Raw genomic sequence first — 26,509 nt, forward strand, 5'->3', positions numbered from 1 at the left:
GTAGGCCAAACGTTTACCCTCAAACCTCCACAAAGGCAATATGTGTGTGTGATTTAGTTTTTAAAACAATATATATAACAGTATGGCGAACATGCTGATTGATGTAATAAATTTAATATATCAATATATGCTATATATGTTCTTTCACTGCCCTTGCTGGCTAGGCGGCCGACAGTTTAGAATAATTTTCCCTGATTGCATCAGAGCAAGATGTTTGTGTAATATCTGTGATGTTAACGGGTTGTCAGAATTAAGATTCAGTAAGACTGTCTGTGCGAAACGAAGCGTTAATCATGTATCGGATAAAACATATATAGGACTTAAAAGATTTATAAGATGATCAATCGATCCATAGTAAAATTCGGTTTTAATAATTACCTGTATAAACAGATCTTTCAATTGTTAAATCTGTCCCTGATGTATCTTATATGTGAAAGAAAGATGGTTTCTGTAAGAAATAAACCCCCAGAACTTATTCTTCTCAACAACAATAGTTTTGGGTCATCCTGAATACGATGTTATCGGCAGAAACGCATACAGTCCGTTTTTATTTCGAAAATATTAACAGTTTCTCTTTTGCCAATTTATAAACTCTGTTGTTCACGTTGAATAGTATGCGTAGTCTATGATCGCTAGCAGATCAAAATGTCGACAATATACAATGAGCACCCAGTTCCTGGATTAAAGCATATCACCATGTCATTAATTTTGATATCAAATAGTTTGACCGACAATATACTGACCTCAAGAACACTCATCACCTGATGGGTAGCTTTCAGACAAGGTAATGCCGCCTTAATTTGGAGGTTCCTGTCTTTCAAACAATTTGAGATAAACTTGGGAAGGCGGCTTAATCGACCTGGTTAAAATAAGGTCATTCAAAATTACATACTTCATATGTTGTTATGAGATTTCTCCAAATGCACGCGTACAGTACAAAGTTGACTCACTGGGTCCTGTACAGCCATTTGAGCATGCCAATCAGCAGTGAATATCTTGAATCGCATCAGTTACAGTGATTAGATTCTTCGGTGTATATGTAAATGTTTGTTATGCGATACTTCACAGACATGTTTTGCGCTCGACTGAAAGGTTTGAACGTTTAAGAATACAAAGACCAGTTTCCTGTAATTTTTTGTATGCCTTCTGTGAGCAAAAATATCAAATATTTTCCTTCAATCTGAATTCATTTGCTGCAATTAATTTGCATGACACTTCTTTCAGTTGTTTCTGTATCTTGACAAATATTAAACTTATTGTAGTTATAGCAAGGTCAGATCTGTCGACTATTTATTTATGTCTTTTCGGACTGATATCTCCTTTGCAATACATTAGATGAATGCCTATTGTAACCGATTAAGGAAAACGCTGAAAATAAGAATCAATTTCTCAAAGAGAACCTTTTTCCAACCAAACGTTTGAGTGCTGGAAGGACAGTCTTTTGAAATAACTCCGCATTTTCAAAAATGTACTGACGTAGCGCTAACCTTATTCCTACCTACACATCCACCCACCAACATACATACAATGATACACACACACACACACACACACACACACACACACATACATACATACATACATACATACATGTTTATGCCCGACTTTGATTTTATTTATTTTCAGATAATGATGGCGTCTTAGAAAGAGTAGCCTACGCTTTTCGAGACCTGCCTATATCATAAGCAATTGACGGGTTTACATTATAAAAATGCTACCTTTATTTTAGAACAGTAATGTTGGCTAACTTGCTAGCAGCTAGTATAAAAAATAAATAAATCACATTTTTCTTCACAAACATTTATTTACAAATTATTGCTATTTTTATTTACCAATGTTGATAAATACGATGCATTCACAGTAGTACAAAATATAAATATATAACACAATGCAAGGACCATAAAATATTATTAAAAAAAAGACATTTGTTAAAATGTCAGAGGATGCGCAATGACTCTGGGCACGCAAATTCACCTTTGTCAGAGTCTCATAATGTCACATCAGAAACATAGGTCGTTTTAAAGAATGACAACTTAGAAACCTCAACAAAACTAAGAGTACATTTGCCACACCAATAAGGACCACTTAGACACGTAAACAGAATAATCGAGTACATTCGCCACACCACGATAGACCGTATAAAAACGTGAACAAAACTAATCGAGCGTGCAAATAAATTAGTTTATGTACATTTTGTTGTACTAGACTGTATAAAACATGTCCTAAGATAACAAGAATTAAATAGTAAGACATAATATAAGACATGACACCCTGTCATCACAGATCCATAACAATATGGCGCTTACTCAAAATTGTCGGCACTTCATCCGGTTAAAGATAATAGATTCCTCTAACTATCGTTTATTCTTCGAGAAACGTATAAGTTGCATGTTAACATTTCCCCCACTGGCTTTTTGTCAAGATTGTAATTCATTTTTTCAAAGCATACTAAAAGATACACTTCATTGTGATTCCATTGGTTATAAGAATCCTAAAGAATATACTTTAGTGTGTACCCATTGTCTTAGAGAATACTACAGGTCATGCTTTCGGTTTGACTCTTCCAATCAAGTGCCATAGGCAAATATATTGGATTAGGTTCATGGAAGACGTTCGGGAAATAGACTCTGAAATAGGAAAACATTAGATATAAACAAAAATATTTATGCATTCATATTCTTGTACGTTTATTATAGACCTTTTTCAGAATGATAAAAAGTATTAGGCAGCTTTTCGATATTGTTTCAACAATGCACCTTCACGATGTTTAGTTTGCGTACCAAGAATGGAGAACAAAGACGCGTTTGGGTTCTCTCTTAAAAACATTGGTCTCTTTTATCCATTGTGTACATTTGAATTTGTTATAATAAAGAGCTTTCGTATTTTTATAGCACAAACCAGTTGCAAGAAAAAGGCTTTGTCTCAGCATGAAAAAGCAGTCGGTGAACACAAACAACACGTCTCCTTCCGGGATTTGACAACAATCATTATGTTTGCTGACATGAATATCGGACATAACGGGGACATCAGTCGTTTGTATTCCAATTATTATATGGTCCACGAATTAAGGTTGATCTGTGATTATGTGTCAGTGTAAGGTTTGAATACCTTATATGTTTACAGAGATAAAGGTCAATACAAAATATTATAAGCAAATTTCAATTTTCTAGTGCTAGACAAAGTTACATGTATATGTAAACGTCCTTCTATAGATGAGTATAGAAAACAGTAACCAAATGTCCATAAGATACAAATTAAACGATTATTTAAAAGTCATATAAATTTCACTTATTAAAAAGTACATTTTTTCTTATATCAAGTTCTTAAACATTTATGCTAATGATTTAATATTTGTACCATGACATATTTACAGAGCTCACATAAGAATTCCTACATAGAAAGCCAACGAGGCCGATATACCGTCGAAAATCTTTACTTAATTAGAAAATGCCATTTGCTTTTCGCTGACTTCAGCATTTTCACAGACCTGTTCTTGGGTATGTTAAGACTGTATAAACATTCAGTTCATTATTCAATAAGCGACGGAAATTCCAATAAATTCAAGATACAAACGACGCAAATCCCGTTTTTTGTCCCGCTACGACGTACTAAGGTAACCTGTGACACCATATGTGGGACACATTAATGTAATTACGTTATTGTGAGTTGCACTGAATTTAGAAAATCTAACATCCTTCACATGCAAGAAACGTTAAGAAATGATGGCGAGGATGCATAAATATATACAAATCAAACGTTAAATAAACAACTTTCGAGAAATCCAAAATCTAAAAATGGCACATGCAGAGTTAATCCAAACTGTTTTGTGCATGTATTGTGTGTGTGTGTGTGTATGTATGTGTGTGTGTAACCTATTCATGTTTTAAGGAAATCTGCATAGATAATTATCTTTCAGACATGCTTAGTGAAATCGTACAATAAGTGCCACTTTTGACAATATACAACATTCTCTCGAGAGAGCAATAAAATTAAAACTAATTTGATATGTAGATGTTTACAACTCCACATAGGTATTAGAATCAAATATTATATGCAAGTTATAATGTATAAATTCATAATTATATTAATCCACAAATTTACAAGAAAATGCTATTCATCTTTTTAGAAAATGAAAACAAGTCTGCTATGGAAATAGTTATTTAAATAAAGCCTTTTTATGATTAATAAGAACAATGATGTGTACATTGTTTTAAAGGGTAGTCGAATCAGCTACGAATAATAATTTATATCGAGGGTCTCTTTTAAGTGTATGTATCAAGCTAATAAGAAAGAACACCCTTTCACACAAACCTGCAGACACGTATGCATACATTATAACAGAAAATACAAACTTCATCGCTTGTGAAACAGTACTTTATTATTTCCTTTACATAATCCCACATTAATTTTGTTGTTTCCGACTGTAATTACCTCATAATAATTATCAAATGCAGTGATCTCTCGCTATATGGTCACTTTGGATAATGTAAATGTCTTATATTTTATTTTAAGAAAATTCCATTATGTGATGTCTGAAATGCCCCGTCACTTAACACGTTTGCAGTCTATCTTTATAGCAGTTGTATAAACATGGCTGAATGTGACGAAAATCCTAATGGCTTTTTGGAAACACTATCTATCAATGCAGTTACTAAATTTCATTTAAAAGTATATGTAATTGATTTAGATGTGTTAATTAACTTTTACCAATATACCAACAAAGATAACAACTGCCATGCACAGTTATAGGCTAATCATCAGATAAAAGAACACTAACACTAAAATGGTGGGGCTAAACGATTAATGGAATTGAGGAATATATATATATATATATATATATATATATATATATATATATATATATATATATATATATATATATATATATATATATATTTCACCGTGCAGTAATAACTGATGCCTATGGTAATGGGAGTGAAATGCTGCTTGGTGTAAACTTTGGTGTGCATGATGATGTTTGTGAGATTTCATGTGTGGTCGCATTTGCCTTTGTATCATATGTGGATGCAGTCGGCAGTGCTGCTACCAATAAAAGGTTAATGAAATTAATAATTTCAAAGATATATTTTATGTGTGTTCTGAATGGAGTTTTGTTGGATTTAATATCACTTTTAGCACATTACTGGCATATATCATGACAGGGAAAAGGGAGCCAAGTGCTTTTCCCAAGGACACACCGAGGCAGCTGACCAGGGCTGTCTGGGCGTTTCTCCTTCTCCCGGGCAACATAACAAGTCAGTAGATTATAATTATTTAGTGTTTCGTACATATTGCCATCTTTGGAAAAATAAACCGATAAATCAATACTGTTTGCACACAATGAGCATTTTTGTCATTGTTTCAAAATTACAGATAACATCAAATGGTAAAATTAGTTTGTGCGGTCGGAGTTGGTAATATAGAACGATAACATACAAGAAAGAAAGAATGGGGAAAACATTCGTCTATTTAAAGTGTTTGAACCACATCATTTTGAGTATTATTCTAATTTCAAGTCTCTGTATTTAAGAGACAGCCATTTCTGTATGTTTGGTGGTGGAGATTGTGATGTGTAAATCATGTATATAGTGATCGAGTAATAACTCGACTTTAACCTAGTTGTACGTATATGCACAGCTAATTCATCATTGCATACATGTATAAATATTTATTGTATTTCTAAAATGAATCAGTAATTGACCCTGTAAACATTCGATCATGCCTGTATGAAGCATTCATCTCGGGTAATGATTACAGTTGTTTCAAAACCTTTTGTTTTGGCCAGTGTACTAAGTGCTTTTGTTCTTTCACATTACAAATTTTAACTATAAACATAATGGATTGTTTATAAGTAGTCCGTTTATACAGGAATGAGACTTCAGTGCATACTACCAACATGTCGTGGTTGCTGAATAATTAGACTGTTTCAATTATTGCCCATTTCATTCCTCTATGTTACTTTGCTGTTCTTGGTGGAATAGAATAGTGGAATGAAAATGACCAAATGCACATTATAGTAATCAGTTTAATGATGACTTGAGACTAATAATGTGTCTTGTTGTGTAAATAAAGTCATCATGTAACGTAAAAAGACAAACTTATGAAGAAATGAGCACAACATAAAAGCACACAACAATCTGATTATTTACCACAATTGTTTATTTGTTTTAAAAAAAGATTCAATGTTCATCGTTTTGTGATCGGCCCATCCCACCAATAAGAATGAACGTGTCGAAAAAGTCAAATTATCAACCAGACTTCACAATTCATGCCTAATATTGAAAAGCAATAATATTTCAAATATTTCAAACTGTGCACAATCCAAACAAAATGCACATTTTGATTTCTGTAAAATAAAATAAGACTGTTCTAACTCAGAAAACTTTAATATTGTAGTTTTAATAATATTGTATAACAGATTCGTATGTAAGCAATCACTTTTTTAATGAACATTAATAGATGAGAGTCATCACATTGTGCGTCATATAGTTTGTGTTTCTTTAAAATCTTTTCAGCATAAACCACAAAACGAAAATAAAATCTGTAACCATACTTTAATCTTCAATGTAATAGCTATGAACAAAACAATCTAATAATATTTTGCTGTAATGTTATTACTCAATAAGAAAAATATTTTTATTTAATTCTTCTTTGTACATAAAGACCTGACGAAAGATTAAGGAACGGAGACTATAATTGTAGGGAAAATATAAACTTCATTGTTGCCTTTACTACAGTAAAAATATACAAATGTAGTGACTGAAACTAAAGCTTGTATAATAAATTAAATAACTTGCATTTTTCGAACATATTGTTTTATTGAAAACAAAAGAAAACTAAATGTGCATGCGTATTTCCCACATATGTTGGGCATACCGTTAAGGTCATCCAGATAATGCTGCTCGATACATGTGGTAGATTAATGTTTGGGTCCTCTGCCTGCTTTTGGGTATCAGTCTTCTCCTTTCCTGAAAATTGAATCAAGTCAAATGTATAATTTATTGGACTGTGCACGGAGAAAAAGGATCATAATAATTAAATTGTATGCATCAATATTTGTTTCAGTGTATTCACTTTAATTAGTAACTATTATATTGACTAATAATATAAATGTCATTTATAATTATTAATAACACAAATGCTATTATTATTATTATTATTATTCAACCAGTCACTGGAAAAAATTGCAAAGATTTAATAAATCTTGTAAGTTTGCTTTTGATTAATGCCGATGAGAAAATACAAAACCAACAAAAACCTTTATTAGTCTGAGATGACAACAGTGCTTCGTTGTTTAAATTCTTGAGTCGTTATGTATGGTCAAAACAAACCAGTTTCTTTGAATGTAAAGTGAGAGATAAATGCTTACCATAATATATAGTACTGTTTCCCTCTTCCTAACTTCCGACAGCAATATGTCTTATCATTCAAGCCGGTTTTTTTTGGTACAGCGTTCATATCTCCTGCAGAGGTCACCATACTTAGTGACATTGGATACGCGTACATGTACTCGAATATTTTTCTTGGCTTGTCGTTGAGTAGCATTGTAACGTGTCGCGTGACTCGATATAAACATATCGTCACAAAATTCAGTGTTATGTTCGAAAAGAATAACTAGAAAGCTTTTCAAAACCAACTTTCGAGACAAATACTCCATTGAGTATAGTAGCCCAATACTTATTCCAGTTTTATGTACTTCTGAGACCTCGGCATGGTAAATATTTCTGAGACAAATAGTCCGTTGAGGGTATTACTCCAGTACCTGTTCCAATTTTATGGACTACTGAAACCTCGAGGTCATGAATTATTATAATACAAGATCTCCGTTGAGTATAGTACTCCAGTACCTGTTCCAGTTTAATGGACTATTGCAACCTCGAGGTCATGAATTGTTATGATACAAGATCTCCGTTGAGTATAGTACTCCAGTACCTGTTCCAGTTTAATGGATTATTGCAACCTCGAGGTCATGAATTATTATGATACAGGATCTCCGCTGAGTATAGTACTCCAATACCTATTCCAGCTTTCTTGACTTTGAGACCTTGGAGAAATAAATTATTTGCTTCTCTTCAGCGTGAATACCTCCCGGTAGATTTAAATTCTCCTGTTTCGGCAATATAAATATACCATCCAATCAAAACTGCATCGAGTTTTCCATAATTGAAGAATTTATTAACAATTCTCAAGGACTAGATTGTTAGCAACAGCTAACGGCACCCGGCAGCAATCGTTCTCTCTCTCTCTCTCTCTCTCTCAAAATGACTGGAAATATGGCCGCCATCAAGGTCTGCTTTTTGTTTCAAATATCCGAATTAAGCGCCACCACTATGTTGGAAGACTTTGTAACTAAAATCTTAAGTCAGTTCTGATTAAAAGAACATCTTAAAACAAAATTAATTCGAAAATGACACATTTCTATTTTTAAAGCTTACTTTAGAATTTAAAAATATTTATATATAGCATACTATTTGAGTTTATTTGAATGATGTAAACATTTACTTCCATTTTATCAAAATCCCAAGAAAATAGTTAAATATCTTCCCAAATTGATTGTCTCCTTGGTTTCATAAATCCAGCAGGGGATGTTCAGACTAACGTTTGAAAGCTCACATGAAAGTACTTAATTGCGATAATCAAAGATATAAATGACTCAAATAATTTTAAGCACAATTTATAGTGATCAGAAACTGGAATTAAGAAAAAACATTCAAAATAAACAGGACTATTTTCGTTTTCACCAAATACATATGATTTTTCCCCTATGAAACTAATTGAGAATTAATCGATAAAAATTATGTCATTTTTATTAAAACCGTGACATTTATCGTCTCCGACTTGTCCTAATTTTCATATAAATCATTGAACCGCTCCGGTTGGCCTAATAGTTAGATCCTCCGCCTAGGTTGCAGGAGGTCACGGGTTTGAATCCCGGCAGAGTCTTATCATAGACTTCTAAAAATGGTGCTAGCAGCTGCCTCGCTTGACGTACAGCATTAAGAGATTAGTGTTAGGACTGGTTGGCCTTTGACAGGATAACGTGACTTTGTGGGATATGACGTTACATGTCTGCGGCATGAGGAAACATTGCTAGACATCACTATAAACTTCCAGAATGCAGATATCTTATCCATATTACTGAACAATTGTTAAAGCTACGTTAAAAATCTAAATCACAGACAAACACATACTCGTATAAATAATTATGTAATTTTTGCATGAAATATTGTTCTTCGTTCTTCTTTTAACGTGGCACTAAAAATGCGTACCCTCTTCTCGCAAGAGCTTTTATAGTGGCCAGTACACGGTTGTCAAACAGACTACTTGGAAAGGAACGGACAAATATATGCAGCACTCAACTTTACCTGATACACTGTACCCAGTATCGTCCCGAATTTGCTGCAAGCAGATAATCTGACTTGTCAAGATTAACACCCTGAGTATCATTATCAACATACGGCAACCTCGTCGTTTCTACACTGAAGATTGGTAGACCTAAATAATAATAATAATAATAATAATAATAACGCAAATATCTGTTAAAGATGCTTAAGCGTAATTTTCATTTCTTTAAAATTATATGCAATCCTACATGTTCGTTACGTACAATACCGAAAATAAGACAAGCGAATATCGATAGTCATTTTATCTTTGTGAACTATCCAATTCTGTGTCAAGTACGCTTGAGAAAACAATTGCACTTTCAAATATTTTAATCTGACCAAACACAGAACATGAAGAAAAAAAACCCACGATTTAACCCGAACCTACTTTCCATCCCCGGAAGGAACGAAATACTAAAGGAAGAATGAAGCAAACTTCTGAAATCTGTGCTGATATGATATATGCATCTCGTGTAAGCTCAACAATTAGGTAAGTGAAAGAAAGAAGATAGATACAAAATCATCACGAAGTAGCTACATCTTAATGTCGCTCCTTTCTGTTTTTCACGTGGAACTGGCTGTGTAGAAAGGAAAATGGATGATTGAAGATTACAAATGTTTATTCACAGTTTAAACATACAGGCAAAAGCCCAGTTCCCGCTAGATGAAATATTCCATTTATTAATGTCCGATCGTACATATTTCCGTAAATACCGAAGTTATGTCAGTGTGGAATTTATTAAACCTAATTTTAGAAAGTTTTGCGAATAATATTAATCGGCTCCATAAGATAAATATTAGTACTAAAACAAAACTGAAAGTTTTGAAGAATTGTATCCAGGTTGAATTCATCACCTTTTTTGGATCATCAAGAGGAGACAATAAGTTTTTGCTTTACTGCATTTAAATTATGTTGTATTAGTCAAGTGATGTTGTATTAGTCAAGCGATGTTGTATTAGTCAAGTGATGTATTACCAACATTATGGATTCCACTGACATGGTGATAGATATGAAAACTTGCCGGTGAATTTCATCCAAGCGTCGATCCTGTGCATCGTCTGAGACATGGTCTCATACGATCGCAGACTGGTTCTTATGGGCACAAATAGTCGCGACGTCAGGAAAGGCGGGGGCGCAGGCGCGGGCGAGACATCAGATTTGGTGAAAAACACTCTGAAAGTTTTGAGCATTCGTTTATATTCCAAGGAGCTTTCGAAATCATCTGTAGAATTGGATGTTATGTTGACCTCACCTGGGGAATGAAAATACTGATAATGTCACTAGACTATAATAGAAGTATATTTATTTGCATTTAACGATAACTGCACATAATTCAGATCTGACTTTTGCATGTTTTAGAACGTTGCTAGATAGTGTTATAACTTCATCAAATTAATGTTAATTAAAACTATTCTCCGATAGTCTCACACGATTCTTAGTAATGGCATATATAAAATAGGCTCAAAAGGTGCAAACAAGATTCAACATCTTGCGGCACTCTCTTGAGCCAGTTACCACATAAGCCTCCATCTCTAGCGCTGAAATTAGAACCATGCGCGGGTTTTTTGCATATAAAATTAGAACCATGCTCGGGTTGTTTGCATATAAAAACTGCATATAAAAACTGTTTTGAAATAAAATGAACTTACGGTATTTTGATGTTTACTGATTACATTTCCACGATGAAAGTATTGCAAAACCTTTAATGTGACAATCCGTAAATTGCATACCTTACATAAACGCAGTTTGGTAATATAATTTTGAATAAATTATTTTCAACTAATAGCAGCCTATTCAAAAAGCTGTAAAGAGTAATGAAAGAGAAGAGAAGCAACCAAAGCTACTCTGCACGTTCCCAATTCCGTATGTTGACTTAAATTGTTATCTAGATCGGAGCGTTCTATATATACTCGACAAAATAATAAAAAATAAGAAAGTCGACAATTTTCAGAACATCAAACACATAGTTGGAGAATGTCATCCCTGGGATAGAACAAACTGCAGCGATGAGGTAGTACAGTGCCTGACAGCTACCTGACTCGCCCATATCTCCTTAATGGTAAACACCGACCGAAATGAACACATTGGCAATGGCTACTGACAGTGGAACATGTTATGATGTGTTTCGAATTCCATCAGGTGATATAAATTGTTTTGCGAATTCATTTAAGATGTTTTTTTAATAATATACCCCCAAAGAAATGTCAGAAGTTTTCAACAACAAAAAATATATGATTCGTTTGGAACTGATATCTTAAGGTTCTTGCGTTTTACAATTTTCTTTTATTTCATATATCTTTGGTTCTCATATCTAGAGTATAAGTTTACGCTTATTTGAAGGGTTTATTTTACGTACGTTTTAGGGATTGTTTACTTAATATTTTAGTTCTTAAGATTTAGCGGGCACTGTATAAGCAGAATGACGTGCAATTAAACCCTGCAATTATACATACATTTAATATAGGAGTTTAGTTTAAACATAGCTTACTGTTATGTGCTTCCACTTTGACATCAAACTGCTGTATATTGACAACTCGTATACCCTGAAAGGAACGTATATCCTGAATGGCTTATTCAAAAACAGGACAAACAAGACGAAGCATATGTATATCTTTTTATATTGAATAACCCTGTTTAAAACAAAAACAAAATGAAAAAATGTATGCATCTTATAATGCACTTTCCACTTTATGGGAGGTTTCTCAACCCATTTACCGCTCCGGTGGTAGCGGGTTTGAACCCGGACGAGTCATATTAAAGACGTGCAAAAATAGTACTAACAGTTGTCTCGCTAGGCTCTCAGCATTAAGAGGTTAGTGTAAGAACTGGTCGGCCTGGTGTCATGATAATGTGACCGGGTGGCACATCATGCTACATGTCTGCGGCATAATGCTCCATTGCCAGATATCACTATAAAGTGCCACATTGTAGGCATCGTGGCGATACGACTGGAAAATTGTTAAAGCTACGTTAAAAATCCAAATCATGCAAACACACATACACTCAACCCCTGTCTATAATTTCATTCAGTCAAAGGGGATTGATTTAAACTATAGCTTCTTAAACAAGGGTTTAGACTATAACTTCTAAACGTATGTTTTCCACAGCAATATTTCAGCATGATTGTGTGTGTGCAGTATATGATGCAAAAGCAGGCAAGGATTGCATATATCCTACAGATCCTATCAACTACCGTCCCATTTCTTTGACGAGATGTTTCTCTAAAACGACTTCCTGAATGATCAATGCAAGGCGTGTTTTGGTATTTGAAGTCTAACAATATAGCATCCCTTTTCGAAAGCGGTTGCCGGTACGGCCGTAGTACCAAAGATCATCTAGGTAGACTTGCAACGCTCATTTGTGATGGTTTTATCAGCAATAAACATTTAGCAGCTGTTTTCATCGACTTGGAAAAGGCATATGATACAATAAGGAAGTACAGAATAGTAAATGACCTGCAAAATCCAGGTCGTAAGGTGCTTCTGCCCACTTTTATATCGAACTTTCTTTTATATCGAACTTTCTTTCAGGTATGGACTCAAAATAGTGTAAGCTCGGCCCTCTCTATGTAATAAGAAGAGCTGAATGTACCTCTGGGTAGTATTCTATCTGCTATGCTTTTAATATAAAAATTAAGAATATCACAATGTGTTTTGCTCCACGTATGGATTGTTTCCTATATATCCATGATTTTCTAACATGTTATTAATCCAAACAATTGAAAGACAATTTCAACAAAGTTTCAAAACTGGGTAATTGCCAATGGTTTTATACTGTGTCAAAGTAAGATTCATTACAAGATTATTTCGAATAGATGAATCCATTATTTATATAACCTATCAATGAAGAAAGTGTAAATGCCAATTTCATCAATAATAAAACTAAACGTACTTAAACCTTGTGAAACGTTTAAGTGTTACTGAGATCTTAGTATCTAAACGGCTGCTCAAGTAAATGCGGAAAGTAACTCAAAACATGTTACTTTTGAAACGTGACGTTTATAGATATGTATTTTTGGTGAGATGTCATCTAGGCCGTTGCTTTCGTGTTACTGAGTTTGTCTCAAATATCTACAACATATATAAGGATCTTGAATTATATGTGATATGAGATGGAACGTTTTACACAATAACATATATAAGGATCTTGAATTATATGTGATATGAGATGGAACGTTTTACACAATAACATGTATAAACAGTGATAAAGCTTTTGATGTAGAAACATGTTCACCAAGTAATGACATTAATCATCTGAAACAATATATATATATATATATATATATATATATATATATATATATATATATATATATATATCGCACAGATATTCATTCCACCTATGGAGCTGTTCTTTCATAATCAATTCATGTCTAAATAGTTTTGGAGTGTTGGCCTTTCCATAACTAATCATACGTATCAAATCCCAGTTACTTCTAGGTGAAAACATTAGATGTATTTAGACCTTGTTCAAATCAGGTCTTTCCAATTTTAAAAGCGTTATTGTTTAATTCATTTTTTAAACAATGTTACATTGTTTTTCATGACACGGATTCCACAAGAAACAAACATCAGTTCTCTTTCAGGATTACAATGATCAATGAGTCTAGAGGAGCTGTGGGTATTCCAACAGAATCAACTATCTGTTTTAATGAGATAAAATTGATTTCTGATTGGTTCAGGCAAGGGACAATGGGCAAACCTTAAATAAATCCTTTGGATGACCAAGAGTAACGCGGATGTGTATTGGCCCGTCATGTAAACTGATATTGTTAAAATTCTGCATCTCTTGAATCGATTTCTGGTCACAATTTAATGGCACTATATTTCACATTTGATGTCTGCCTTGCCCACACTGGACTTTTTTCTTGCGGTATTTCATTTTAGTGCTAGCTCATTGTTTTGACTAACATAAATGAATCTAAACCGTTATCAAATATATGTGATATACAACATCAGAATAAGTGATCTAATGAGAACTAACATCTTAACACGCGATTTAAATAGGACTAGCACAATGGTCCAGTATTATTTACTATACCTGTTGATGCTGGAGCCAGGATGCGATCTGTATCAGTGTTTCCGTCGTGCTGCTGAATTTTGCAGGTTTCATCATATCCGGTGCCTCATTCATTTCTGGTACAAACTCCTGCATGCCTGAAAATAGATGCACAACAACTAACTTTCCACAAAGCTTGGGGGCTCTGATGTATTTATATTTAATTCATTGTTTGGATAGGAAATAAATAAACAGTTAAAATAGTTAAGTATCAGAGGAAGGGGGTCAGGTAATTTATTAACGAATGGAATATTTTTGTAATTGTTGGAATTTGTGGGGTTGTGCCTTATTAAGACCATTTACTGTTGTCAAAAGGAGGCAAAAGTGGCTTACTTTTGATGAAGTGACAATAGGTAGATTTAAATGATTCATTTGTATCAACAGTCTCGACAAATATATATCATCTTCACTCCCATACACGTTTGTTGCACAAATATGCATATCCAATTCAAACGAATCTTACATGCCTAATGCGGAACGATTAAAACCTACTGTCAATGCACACAATGTGAATTTAAACTAAGAATCATACTGTAAAAGACGTTTTAAATATTTCTGAACATAACCTTGGTTATCGCTACAAATGGACTCACAAATGTGTATGCCTGCATAAACATGGAACACATTTTGGTCGAGCGTGTCGACTTACATCTTGTAAGACAGAAACATGTCGATGCCATCGGCATGACTAAGTACTAAACATGATAACAAATTTTCATTATATCTGTATTACCTGTACCTTTTGTTTAAGATACATTCTACCAAAGTTTACAGTTTATATTTTGTCTTCTTATACTTTACATTTGCACTTATTTGGAAAGATATAATCTTCATATCTCTCACTATAAACCTCTGTCAAAACTCAATATCGACCCAAATAACATTCAGCAATACTCCACAACCAAAATCACCAAACAGTAAAAATGGTCGCAAACATAAAGCTGCGGAACATATTTGGAAACATTGAAGATAATAATGATAATAATAATAATAATAATAATGAGGACTTTGTATAGCGCCTAATCTTTAGAAGCTCTAAGCGCTTTACAACATTAGACAACACATATAAGATAAAAAACATAATAATACGATTACAAAAACAAACACCATGAAATTAGAAAAACATTAAAAATTAAAAAAACATGCTGAGAATATTTCAGGTAGGAAACATTATTAGGTCTTTAAGTTTCTTCTTGCAGTCGAAATAAGTGAGTTTTGAGAGCCCTCTTGAATGTGATCACTGTGTCTTTGTGTCTAAGTTCAGTGGGCAGTTCATTCCACGTTGCTGGGCCCTTGTATGCAAAAGAACGCTGTCCATATGACTTTGTTTTCATAGTGGGAATAATGAGTATACGATTGTCAGAAGAGAAGCGTAAGTATCTTGCTGGTGTATACACATCAGTGAGGTCGGATAGGTATGTTGGACTAGAGTCCGTCAGTGGAAACTAGCACAGAGAACACATTTTGTGTTTGATTCTGGATCGAATGGATAGCCAGTGTAGGGTACAGAGCAGCGGGGAGGTGTGCTCTGATCGTGGTACTCTAAGTATGATCCGAGCAGCTGTGTTTTGAACTTTTTATAGCTTTGGAGTAGATATTGAGATGATATGGATGCAGAAGAAACTGTTCCATGTACTCAAGTGGCTTCAGACCTACAACTAAATATTAAGTCCCGTTCTTCCTTCAGAGAAATAAACCCATATATTTTGCCGCAAAAGTTCTAACCTAGTTACATCCGCTCCGATTTAAAAAGATCTTTAATGAAGAACACCATCATACAAATGAATTGCAGAGGACTTAAAACCAATTGCAATGACATTATTCTGCTTTAAACGAACATGATCTTGCAGTACAATGCCTTTAGGAAACATTTTTAAAATACACATTCAACATCACACTTAAAAACTATTCCTTTTTAACACCTACTCCAAACTTATTGACAGGGCCTCATGAGGAGTTTCCTTGTTGTAAAGAACAGGGCTCTTTATCCCTTAAACACATATTTACAGGCCATTGATGTAAGCGTCAAATTATTTCGAGCGATATCCTTTTGTCCAATTTATAAACCACCAAACACCAACCAACTTCCGAATGACTTAGGCAACCTTGTTCAACAGCTACCCGCACCATTTGTTCTACTTGGGGATTTTAATGCCCATAACATTTTATGGGGATCAAACTACATAAGCGACAAGGGCTAAAAGGTAGACAATTTCATTTCTAGACACGTCGTGTGTCTATATAACATCAAATCAAAGCGAACGAACCGCCTTTATTACATAGTAGAAAAATGCTTTCCATAAACTATGCTCTCACATTAAAATCAAACCCTCTGACCCCTGCTTTTTCGACTGATTTCAACCCAAGTACAAAACCTTGTACTAAATTAAATCAAACGCCATACCTTCCTTTGGCATTAGAATATCATACAGCCTTGACAGTATAAAAATTGATCTTTCTAAAATTCAAAAAACATTATTATCCGAAACAATTCCCTGGCTACGTAAGCAACCAAAAGTGCTTTTTTTTACTCTACACGGTGGAACAAAATCTGAGACAAACCCTTCCATCTTCCAAAACTCTTATCATGAACTCCTCACCGAATTTATAAACTACACAAAAATTTATGATAATGCATAAAATGATAAGGAAAAAGCTACTGCAGCCATCGTTAGTGGAAAACATAAGTTTGCAAATGGTGCATCGATTTGTTCAGCCGAAATCAGATCAATAGACCTTGCTCTTCCATATATCTAAAACAAACATATTTTAAACAGCATTACCTTATCCGACTCACTATCAGTACTCAGTGACTCCACAATAGAAAACTGAAGAAATAAAAACATTATCAAATATACTGAGCTGAGTACCTCCCAAAATATATTATAATGTTGGTTACCCTGCCATGTTGGTTTTGAAGGTAATAATAAAGCAAATCGAGCTGCTAAAATGGCCCTATCTCTAGAACCGTCTGATTTTAAATACCGTCTACCGATTTTAAACCTAGTATCAAAAAGTCTTTACGTCAGAAATGGCAGGCATCATGGAATGATGGCATAAATAACAGACTTCATGCAATCAGCCCAGCCCTATGAGAATGGATTCCATCCCACAGAACCATCTGTAGGGAGGAGGTATTCATTGCAAGAATTCGAATTGGTCATACTTATATAACCCACTCCCACATGCTAAGGGGCGAAGACCAATCAGGGTGCGTTTCTTGCAATAAACCATTCACTGTTAAATACTTTTTGATAGAGTGTTTTGACCTACAACCTACGCGCGATCAGTATTACAATGTGCATAACATGAAGAAACTATTTGATACAATAAACATCACTTGTATTATAAAATTTCTGAAAGCAGTGAACATTTACTCTAAACTCTAACTTTTATGCCATCACATGGAGTATTTTTATGTAATGTATATACCGTCCTGTATATTCAATACCTTTTCATATAAGTCTTCATTAACATAACCGTTTACATTACCTGTTGATTGGGAAGTTTTATATATTACCTTTACCATCTTATTGTTTTGCTATTAACTGCTTGATTTTTTTGTCGGTGGTCGATAAGAAAACTTTTTTCACTTTTAATTAATCCTACATATTACGTTTTGCATGGCACTACATAGCCTAACAGCGCTGATGCGCCGTAAAAATAGCCAATCAATAAATAAATCAATAAAAAAAATCAATCAATCCATCAATCAATCAATCTTCATAGTGTTTTAGCTCAAATCTTTTAGTCACATTTACCATACAACCATTATTGTGCTGAGATGCTTAAAAGCGTTACGATATACATTAAGATATAAATATGCAGTCTCTCATAGGAACGTATATAAAGCGTACACATGTAACGAATTAGTTCTGAACCGGTCTGTAATCGACACCTTCTAAGCCAATTGAAAATTCTGTAAAGAAAACCCCGATATGAGAGAGTAAATTATTTTTGCAGCTGTGTGTCATTTGGCCACTTATGCCAATTATGTGTGCTCTATTATTTGCAATTAAACACATCGACATAAAGATTGTTGAAATACCTTCCTAAATTGCTTTTCGCCGCACCTTGATGCGGAGCAATGATCTATTGCTATGTAAGTGAAAGTTTTCGAGGTCCTTGTAAACTCAGTTTTACATTTTATTCACGACTACTTGGGAATAATTTTCAGGTTACATACGAACCTAGTCCGTCGACGCTCCCCCCCCCCCCCTTTTATCCACTGCCAATCTTAAAATATCTTGAAGACAAAGACAAATATGAAATAAATAATATGTAGATGTTGGAGGTCCGAACGCATTGCCTCTGAAAAACACGGAATTGGCTTAAACCACCAGGTATGTCATATGTTGGACATAGCAGTATGAAATCATACCTGCCTCGACTAGATGTTGAATTTTTATCATTCCGGGCACAACAATTCAAACATAATTATGCTTTAATATATCTTTCCAGTATATACAACGAATCTATAATGGGATACAGCAGTGCTTAGTCATATGATTGCCAAGTCGTGCGATCTACGTATTCGAACGCAAGTGAATTAAAGTCAGAATTTTCAATATATACCTTCTTTGTATCACGTTATCCTTTGACCTCTTACGTCACTGAAAATGTGGGCCACATGGTTTCGGGTCATATTTCCAAGCAATGTCAGACAGCGAAGTACGGGGTCTAGTTTGTCGGCTTTTAAAGTTGCACATTTATCTTCAGTTATTAGAAATCAAAGACTTTATTCGAATTTCAATTTTAGTTACGTAGGGTTCGATGCTAAGTCGAATACGTTTGCTATGCCCTGTACAAAGTGATTACCGTATGCTACTACTGTGAGATTTAGGTGAATTCCAAGTTTTCAATGGTGTATGGATTCAAACATATCACTCGGACATGTATGTTCAGATATCTAACACGCGATAATAAGTGTCAAAAGAAAATTTGGACTAGGTTAGTGTGTATATAGTAACGCTCTACGTCACCTCATCACAGTAGTGACTATACGGTACCAACTAGCTGTCAAGTGAAACACAAGACAAAAAAAGCCATTGCACAACCCTTGAGGAAGGTTAACCCTTTCAAATAAGCGTAAATATGAAGTATAATGAGATAAAATATAAAATGCAGTAACGTTAGAATTCTGTAAAATGTATACACAATGCGATGGCGCGCCTTATATTTTATTCTAGCTTTCAATATCTTTTAATCAAAAACATGCGTAACGAACAAAGGTTGTACGCAATGCACCTACCTATATGTTCCTTTGCCGATTTTCCCTGTACATAATAAACTCTAATAACTTGAGTGTACCGAGTGAACTTTTCTTTGTTTTCCCGTACTAGTGTGTCCTCTGGGTTAATTGTCTTGTTTCCGGTTCTGAATGCCTCAAACGCCGGTATAGTGGCAGTTTCAACGTTCAAAATGATGCCTGTAATGTATATATATATATATATATATATATATATATATATATAGAGAGAGAGAGAGAGAGAGAGAGAGAGAGAGAGAGAGAGAGAAACAACAATATCAGGTACGGTGCGACAATTTTAAAGTCACTGAGTTCAAACTTGTTAAGAATGTAAAGTTGTGACAAGTGGTATGTGGAAGGACGGACGCTCCGTTGAAGTCTTAGGTGGTGCGACATGAGAAAGCAATGTAGTGCACTTACCTATCAACCCACTGTGGTCGGCATCTTCTTCTCACAGAGCAAGCAAGTGTCAAACATAGACGGCTGACACTCATTTTTGCCAGTAAATACCTGTACGAACCTTCATTAGTCGACTTCATGCTCAAAATGAACGTTTCAGAAAATTCAGTTTTATGTTTGTGTTCCAAATTTCAGGTCTGTATGTCAGTGGATACTGAGCTATGTCAGTTTTCAATACAAATCTCGTAGCTGCGATATTCATTGAAAAATAGGACCCAAAAAGTCACTACAGAACTCATTTGATTTGTCTAGTAATGTCAGTATTTTCGTCATACGATAAACCGACTGCTACGTTACACACACACACACACACACACACACACACACACACACACACACACACACACACACATATATATATATATATATATATATATATATATATATATATATATATACGTACTCATTCATTCGCTGCGTCCTCTACCTTTGTTCACCTCCAGCCCACATCATCATTCGTAGTCCTCACTAGCCGATGTTTGTTAAATTTTCATGTTTTTAAGTAGATGCAGTTTCTAAACTTTATGTACTCCAGTATTTCTCTGAAATGCGACGAGGCAGTCAGTCACTTACTCATTAGATCTATTTATTCAACAATCCGCTCGTGTGCCAGTCATCAATCTACAATTTACTTCAAACCAACCTGGAACAGGAACTTGATCCAATCTGTGGTTCAGTTTCTCGATAGTTTCTTTTATTCCTGCAAAGGTGAAGTCGAGGCCCATGGCCATCTGCATGGGATGTATGAACATTCCGCGGCATTGGTAGACTCCATACTGTCCGTAGCCTACTAGGTTTGCAGGAAGCTGTATACTCTCTTTGTCAGGAACTGCATTTAATATACCCAGCTGCTGAGGCGGAGAGTCCGGATCAGGTTTCTTTGTCAGCCACATTCTGTTTGCAAATACACATTTTTGTCTAATATGAACAATACAAGAAGCATTTCGGGTTTGATAAGTGTTCCCATAACAAATGCAAACTTATATAATGGATTTTTAAAACCATCCATGAAAACGAAACCGAACAGTTCAAATGGGATCAAGATATTATATATTTCTTTAAAAAATATTTTCAAGAGTAAAACGGATTTAGAGATAAAATTTTCAATAGAACACTGTTATCATATCACAGTCCTAAAGGAAATTAGTTTTGTAACAGGTCGTTAGTATCAATCGCAATTGGTATAGGTTTGACAAACAGTAAAACTAGTAACCTCGACACTACTTTTTATGACAGACTTTATATAATTTAGATATTGTTTTACATAGAAACCTTCCTATCAATCTAGACTCCTTGTCGCCGTTCTTGGTTGGAAAGAGAGAGACAGAAAAAAAACTAATGTACACATGCATACGCTCACACGCACTTTATATATATATATATATATATATATATATATATATATATATATATATATATATATATATATATATATATTAAAGTTGCAGAAGCCAACCAACAAACTACATACTTATTTCTTGCAATACTTTCAATACTACCCCAACATTATTTTTATTCCATCAAACTGTTCTTGAATTATATATATATTTTTAGGTAGCAATACACGAACACATATGCACGCGAAAACAGAAGAATGCAAATATAACGGCATGCACATTTTAACTTGACTTACTTATATATAGTTTGCATTTGCATGCATGAACACAAACACACACACGTGCGCGAGTGTAAAAAATTGTAAACTAACAACCATCCGCTATAACGGGTGGGCTAAAAGTGCAAAGCAAAAGGGTACAAACCTAATACCGAGCACATGATAGTCGGTTCCGAAAGCAGGCTGGTGGTCAAGCATGGATTCAAAATTATAGCTAAGACCATAGGCCTCCTTCTTTATCTTTCTCTGAATTGTCTCGCATTTCCATACACACATGCTTTTGTTGTTCATTAGCCAAACGTTTGCTCCTTCAATCATTGCACTATCAAATACATATATAAATTTAAAGGCAGTAGTAAACATTTGATCAAATAGATAAGAGCAAGGAAGCAAAAATGCTTTGCAAATGGTGACATTTTAGACGTATTCGTGCTAAAATGGTATCATGGTTAGTTGTGATTGTCACTCCATTAAAATATTTATGGGTTTTGCAAATGTTAATATATAATATCGCCAATTCACCTTTATTTTAAAAGGCGCTATAATATTAGCATAAATATTAGATACCGATATTTATCGCTTCAAGTACTTTATTTTACTTCATTTTATACGTTACGTTAGCCATTGTGTCATGGATAATCAAGTACAATGACCTCAACTTATTAATCGTAAACGGCCAAGAGACGTACTTTTAACATTACGCACCGCCATTCGAACGGGCTAAATTTAAAGATTTGTGTTTCCGGGGAAACATTTGGGATTTATTACCTATCGAGTGTGCTTTTAATTTGTAATAAAAATTTGCATGTAATTCTATATATTGACAACAAACCTGAATGTGTCGAAAGTCGGAGCTATTCCCTTAGGGATATTTCCCGGGTTAATACATCGGGGCATGATGTCTATATAGGCCAGTGCAGGCATGTCCTGAGGAGACTGTTGGGCAACCACCGAGGTTTTGTATTCCCCCATCAACTAGAATCAAATATGTACGAATTAACAATTAGTCAGTGATATTTTATGGTCAAGTGAGTGCATGCGTGTATTTCTGAGAGAGAGAGAGAGAGAGAGAGAGAGAGAGAAAGAGAAAGAGAGTCATGTAGCGTATGATTTATTAAATATGTCCTCACACTCTAGAATGAATAATGAGACCTGCATCAGCCATCTGCAGTCAGTGGAACTACGAACAGGTACCTTTCTGTAGCATAACAGGTTATGACTCCTTAGCGTTAGACCTTGTGACTTCTGGACTGGAGTTACGTGACGTCATTCCTCTGAAGACGGCCGTGCGATAAGGTCGGCCTCTAATCAGTAACATTATTACGCTACAGAAAGGTTTATATTATTAAGTTTTCTACACACTGTTACTAGTGAAACCTTTCTTGACTCATCTCTTCCCCGTATTATACATATATAATAGCGGCCATTTCGTCATACAAGATATAAGAGAAACGTTTTGGCTGTAATGTACCTCAAATGCAGACAATGAATTTGTGGTTAACTGAATCAAACATTGGTACATTTTGTTATGTTGTGTATATAATCTAACATTGTACGCTTTACATATGTACACCTGTGACGTCTTAAACGCGTCAAATAGTTTCAACATTTACAACATATACATATTTTTCCCCTCGATCAGCTGCGTTATATATATATATATATATATATATATATATATATATATATATATATATATATATATATATATCCGATAGAAACTCCATTGTATCACCTTGGTAATATCTTTTCTTTTTTCGTAACAATTTTAGCCCTATCAATTTATTAGCGAAATCAAGTTGGTTACTTATTCCTTATTCCTTATTCACGATTCAATTCCTGATTCAAATATTTTCACATACGTTTGAATACTTAGTCTATATTCACACAGAGCTTTTTTTATTTATTATTATTCCCAATTCAGTGTGTAATTGGTTACCACTTAGTTAATGTAAATGAAAGCTTTTTAGAGCATGCATTGGTGTAGTTGTAACATGATTGGAGAAATACGAGTACTATATAAAGCTGAACATAGACAGATCACGGACTATATGTAGGAATGGTTTAGGATATAGACAGGAATACGTGTTTTGTAATTTGATATAGGATTAATTAGTTGTGTTAGGCATTTGGGTCGTGTCTTGTGATGCATGGCGTTAAGTAATAGTATTAGGGTTCGAAACGCTTACTAATGACTCAAGTAAAAGTAAAACCACAAAAAACCATACAAGTAAGAAATTGGAGATTTCTCTTGTGTGGTCGTCATGTCCTTAAAGGAGAATTATGTGCAGTATTTACGAGTTTAAGAAGCCTTCAGTTGATTTGAATATTGTCTTGAAGTCCTTGGAACTGGGGAACTTAGCATACTTGTAACCAATCTCCAGAAATTGGTGTTATAAAGGGGAGTGAAGGGCGGGTAAAGCACATGACGCAAGAAGATTATATCTTACTTATAGAGTTTGGTCGTTAAGTATCATCTTTAAAGAGATTTGACAAGGACCCTTCTTGAGATGTTATTTCTAGAGGATAGTGTAGTAACGAAAGAAGTCTTGAGAAATTTCGTTGAGCCGATTTCGAGAAATCAGCTAGATGACGGAGGTCTCGTACGACACATACCGTAAGATTATAACATAGACCCTTCTTTGACATTTTATCTCTAGGGGATAGAGGTCCAGCCACGAAAAATGTCCTGACGAATTTCGTCGAGAGGAAACAGCATAATAAGGGACGCCCTATGGGTACCTGGTATTACCTCACCCCCACCCCGGAAAAAACACGACAAAGACAACAATACGCAAATATTAATATACTGTATCGATAGTTTGTACTAAATGAACACCTGCTAAGAGGATTTTGATTTCAACGTCTCTTGCATATTATCTAAATAGGTACACGGTCTAACAGTAGAAAACCTTTTTTTAAAAAATTCGTTGAGGCGATTTCGAGAAATCTACTGCTAGATGAAGGCTGAGTAAGACACATGCCGTGAGAACATTATATCTTTAAACATTTTTGATATGGAACCTTCTTTGATATTTTATCTCTAGGAGATAGAGTCAACTCTCGAACGAAGTCCTTACGAATTTCGTCGATAGCAAAACGCGATATAAGGTGAGTCCGATGGGTACCAGTTATGAAAAACACGTATAGATTAGTAGACTGAATCAAGAGTTTGTACTAACTGAACTTCTTATTAGAGGATTTTGATTTCAACGTCTTTTGGACAGCACCTGGTTAGGCACCCGTGCTAAAATTAAAATTTAAAAAAAGAAATCAACACGTTGAGTCGATTTCGAGAAAGTCGCGACCACATAAAGGCGGTCGGGTACAACACATTCCGTATGATAATTTTATTTTAGGTATATATTTGGGCCATTGAGTCCCTTCTTTCTAGAGTTTTGTATAGGCCGTTGTTGACATTTTATCTTTAGTAGGATTGAATCCATCCACGAAAGAAGTTATGACGAATTTCGTCGAGAGGAAACAGGGTAATAAGAGACGCCAGATGTGTACCGGGTATGAAAAACACTAAATTATTAATGGATTGTATCAATAGTTTGTACTAATTGACCCCTTACTTAGAGGATTCTGATTTCATCGCCTCTCATAAAGTATATAAATAGGACCCCATTCTAACAGCAGGAAAAGTTTGAAGAAAATTCGCTGCTAGAGAAAAGAGGTCTAGTACATCTACCGTTGTACAGTTGGGCCATTACGTTCCCCTCTTTTGATATGGACCCTTCTTTAATATTTTATCTCTAGGGGATAAAGTGCATCCACAAATAAAGTCCTGACGAATTTCGTCGTGTGGTAAGAGCGAAATAAGAGGTATCCGACGGGTACCTGGTGTGAAAAACACTGACATATTCATAGATTGTATCAATAGTTTGTACTAATGGAACCTCCACTTAGATGATTTTGATTTAAACGCCTTCTGGACGTTATCTAGCTAGGGACCCGTTCTAACAGCAGGAAAATACATAAAAAATTGGTCGAGCTAAATTTGAGAAATTCGCGACTAGAGGAGATAGAGTACAACATATGTCGTAAGGTTATATCTTACGTTACATTTTGGGACACTACGTCACCTTTTCTTTGAGTTGTGACATAGACACTTCTTTGATATTTTATATCTCAGGGATATAGACCACCCACAAAGGATGTCCTGATGAATTTTGTCGAAAGGAAACAACGAAATAAGGGGCGCCCTATGGGTACCGGGTATTAAAAACACGCTAATGTTAATAGATTTATTACTAGTTTGTAGTGATTGTACGCCGACTTAGAGGATTTTGATTTCAAGGTCTTTTTGGACAGTATCTAAATTGGGACCCGTTCTTACTGTAGGAAAGGTGTAAAGAAACTTATGCAGCCAATTTCGAGAAATTCGCAATTGGAGAAATAGGTCGAGTACAACACATGCTGTCAGAAGAAGACGTCATACCTAATCAGTTGGGCAATTACGTTCCATCTTAAGAGTTTTGACATGGACCAAGCTTTGACGTTTTATCTCTAGAGGATAGATCCGCCCACAATGGAAGTCCTCGCGATTTTCGTCAAGAGGAAACGACCAAATAAGGGGTGTCCGATGGATATCGGGTTTGAAAGCCACGCACATGCTAATAGATCGTATTACTAGTTTGTACTGATTGTTCTCCAGCTTATATGATTTTTATTTCAACGTATCCCAGACATTATCTAATTAGGGACCGGTTCTAACAGTAATCAAAGTTTGAAAAAAATTC

At 34.8% G+C, this 26,509-nt stretch overlaps 2 protein-coding genes across 5 annotated transcripts in view; one reads left to right on the forward strand and one right to left on the reverse strand.

Annotated features, from left to right (window-relative positions):
* The window catches only part of LOC149778328 (lachesin-like), a 62,271-nt gene extending 58,958 nt beyond the window's left edge, over positions 1-3,313 (forward strand). The window contains exon 7 of one of the 2 annotated variants that reach the window (XM_089939137.1): positions 2,892-3,313. In XM_089939137.1, the coding sequence (XP_089795263.1) occupies positions 2,892-2,978 (87 nt within the window). In that variant the 3' untranslated portion in view covers positions 2,979-3,313. Of the gene's footprint in view, positions 1-1,626; positions 1,786-2,891 lie in introns of those variants that run through there. The other variant, XM_089939138.1, reaches the window with a different exon arrangement.
* LOC149778329 (uncharacterized) overlaps positions 1,798-26,509 on the reverse strand; it is a 58,824-nt gene continuing 34,112 nt past the window's right edge. Inside the window, exons 3-11 of one of the 3 annotated variants that reach the window (XM_089939135.1) lie at positions 22,597-22,739; positions 21,910-22,086; positions 20,793-21,043; positions 19,694-19,870; positions 14,425-14,540; positions 11,873-11,927; positions 10,406-10,636; positions 9,366-9,495; positions 1,798-2,627 (exon numbers count right to left, since the gene is read on the reverse strand). In XM_089939135.1, coding sequence (XP_089795261.1) covers positions 2,525-2,627; positions 9,366-9,495; positions 10,406-10,636; positions 11,873-11,927; positions 14,425-14,540; positions 19,694-19,870; positions 20,793-21,043; positions 21,910-22,086; positions 22,597-22,739 — 1,383 coding nt within the window. In that variant the 3' untranslated portion in view covers positions 1,798-2,524. Of the gene's footprint in view, positions 2,628-9,364; positions 9,496-10,359; positions 10,637-11,872; positions 11,928-14,424; positions 14,541-19,693; positions 19,871-20,792; positions 21,044-21,909; positions 22,087-22,596; positions 22,740-26,509 lie in introns of those variants that run through there. The other 2 variants (XM_089939134.1, XM_089939136.1) reach the window with 2 other exon arrangements.

This window comes from Sinohyriopsis cumingii, chromosome 17, assembly GCF_028554795.1.
Source record: "Sinohyriopsis cumingii isolate HCF-2022 chromosome 17, ASM2855479v2, whole genome shotgun sequence".
Taxonomy (NCBI): Eukaryota; Metazoa; Mollusca; class Bivalvia; order Unionida; family Unionidae; genus Sinohyriopsis; species Sinohyriopsis cumingii.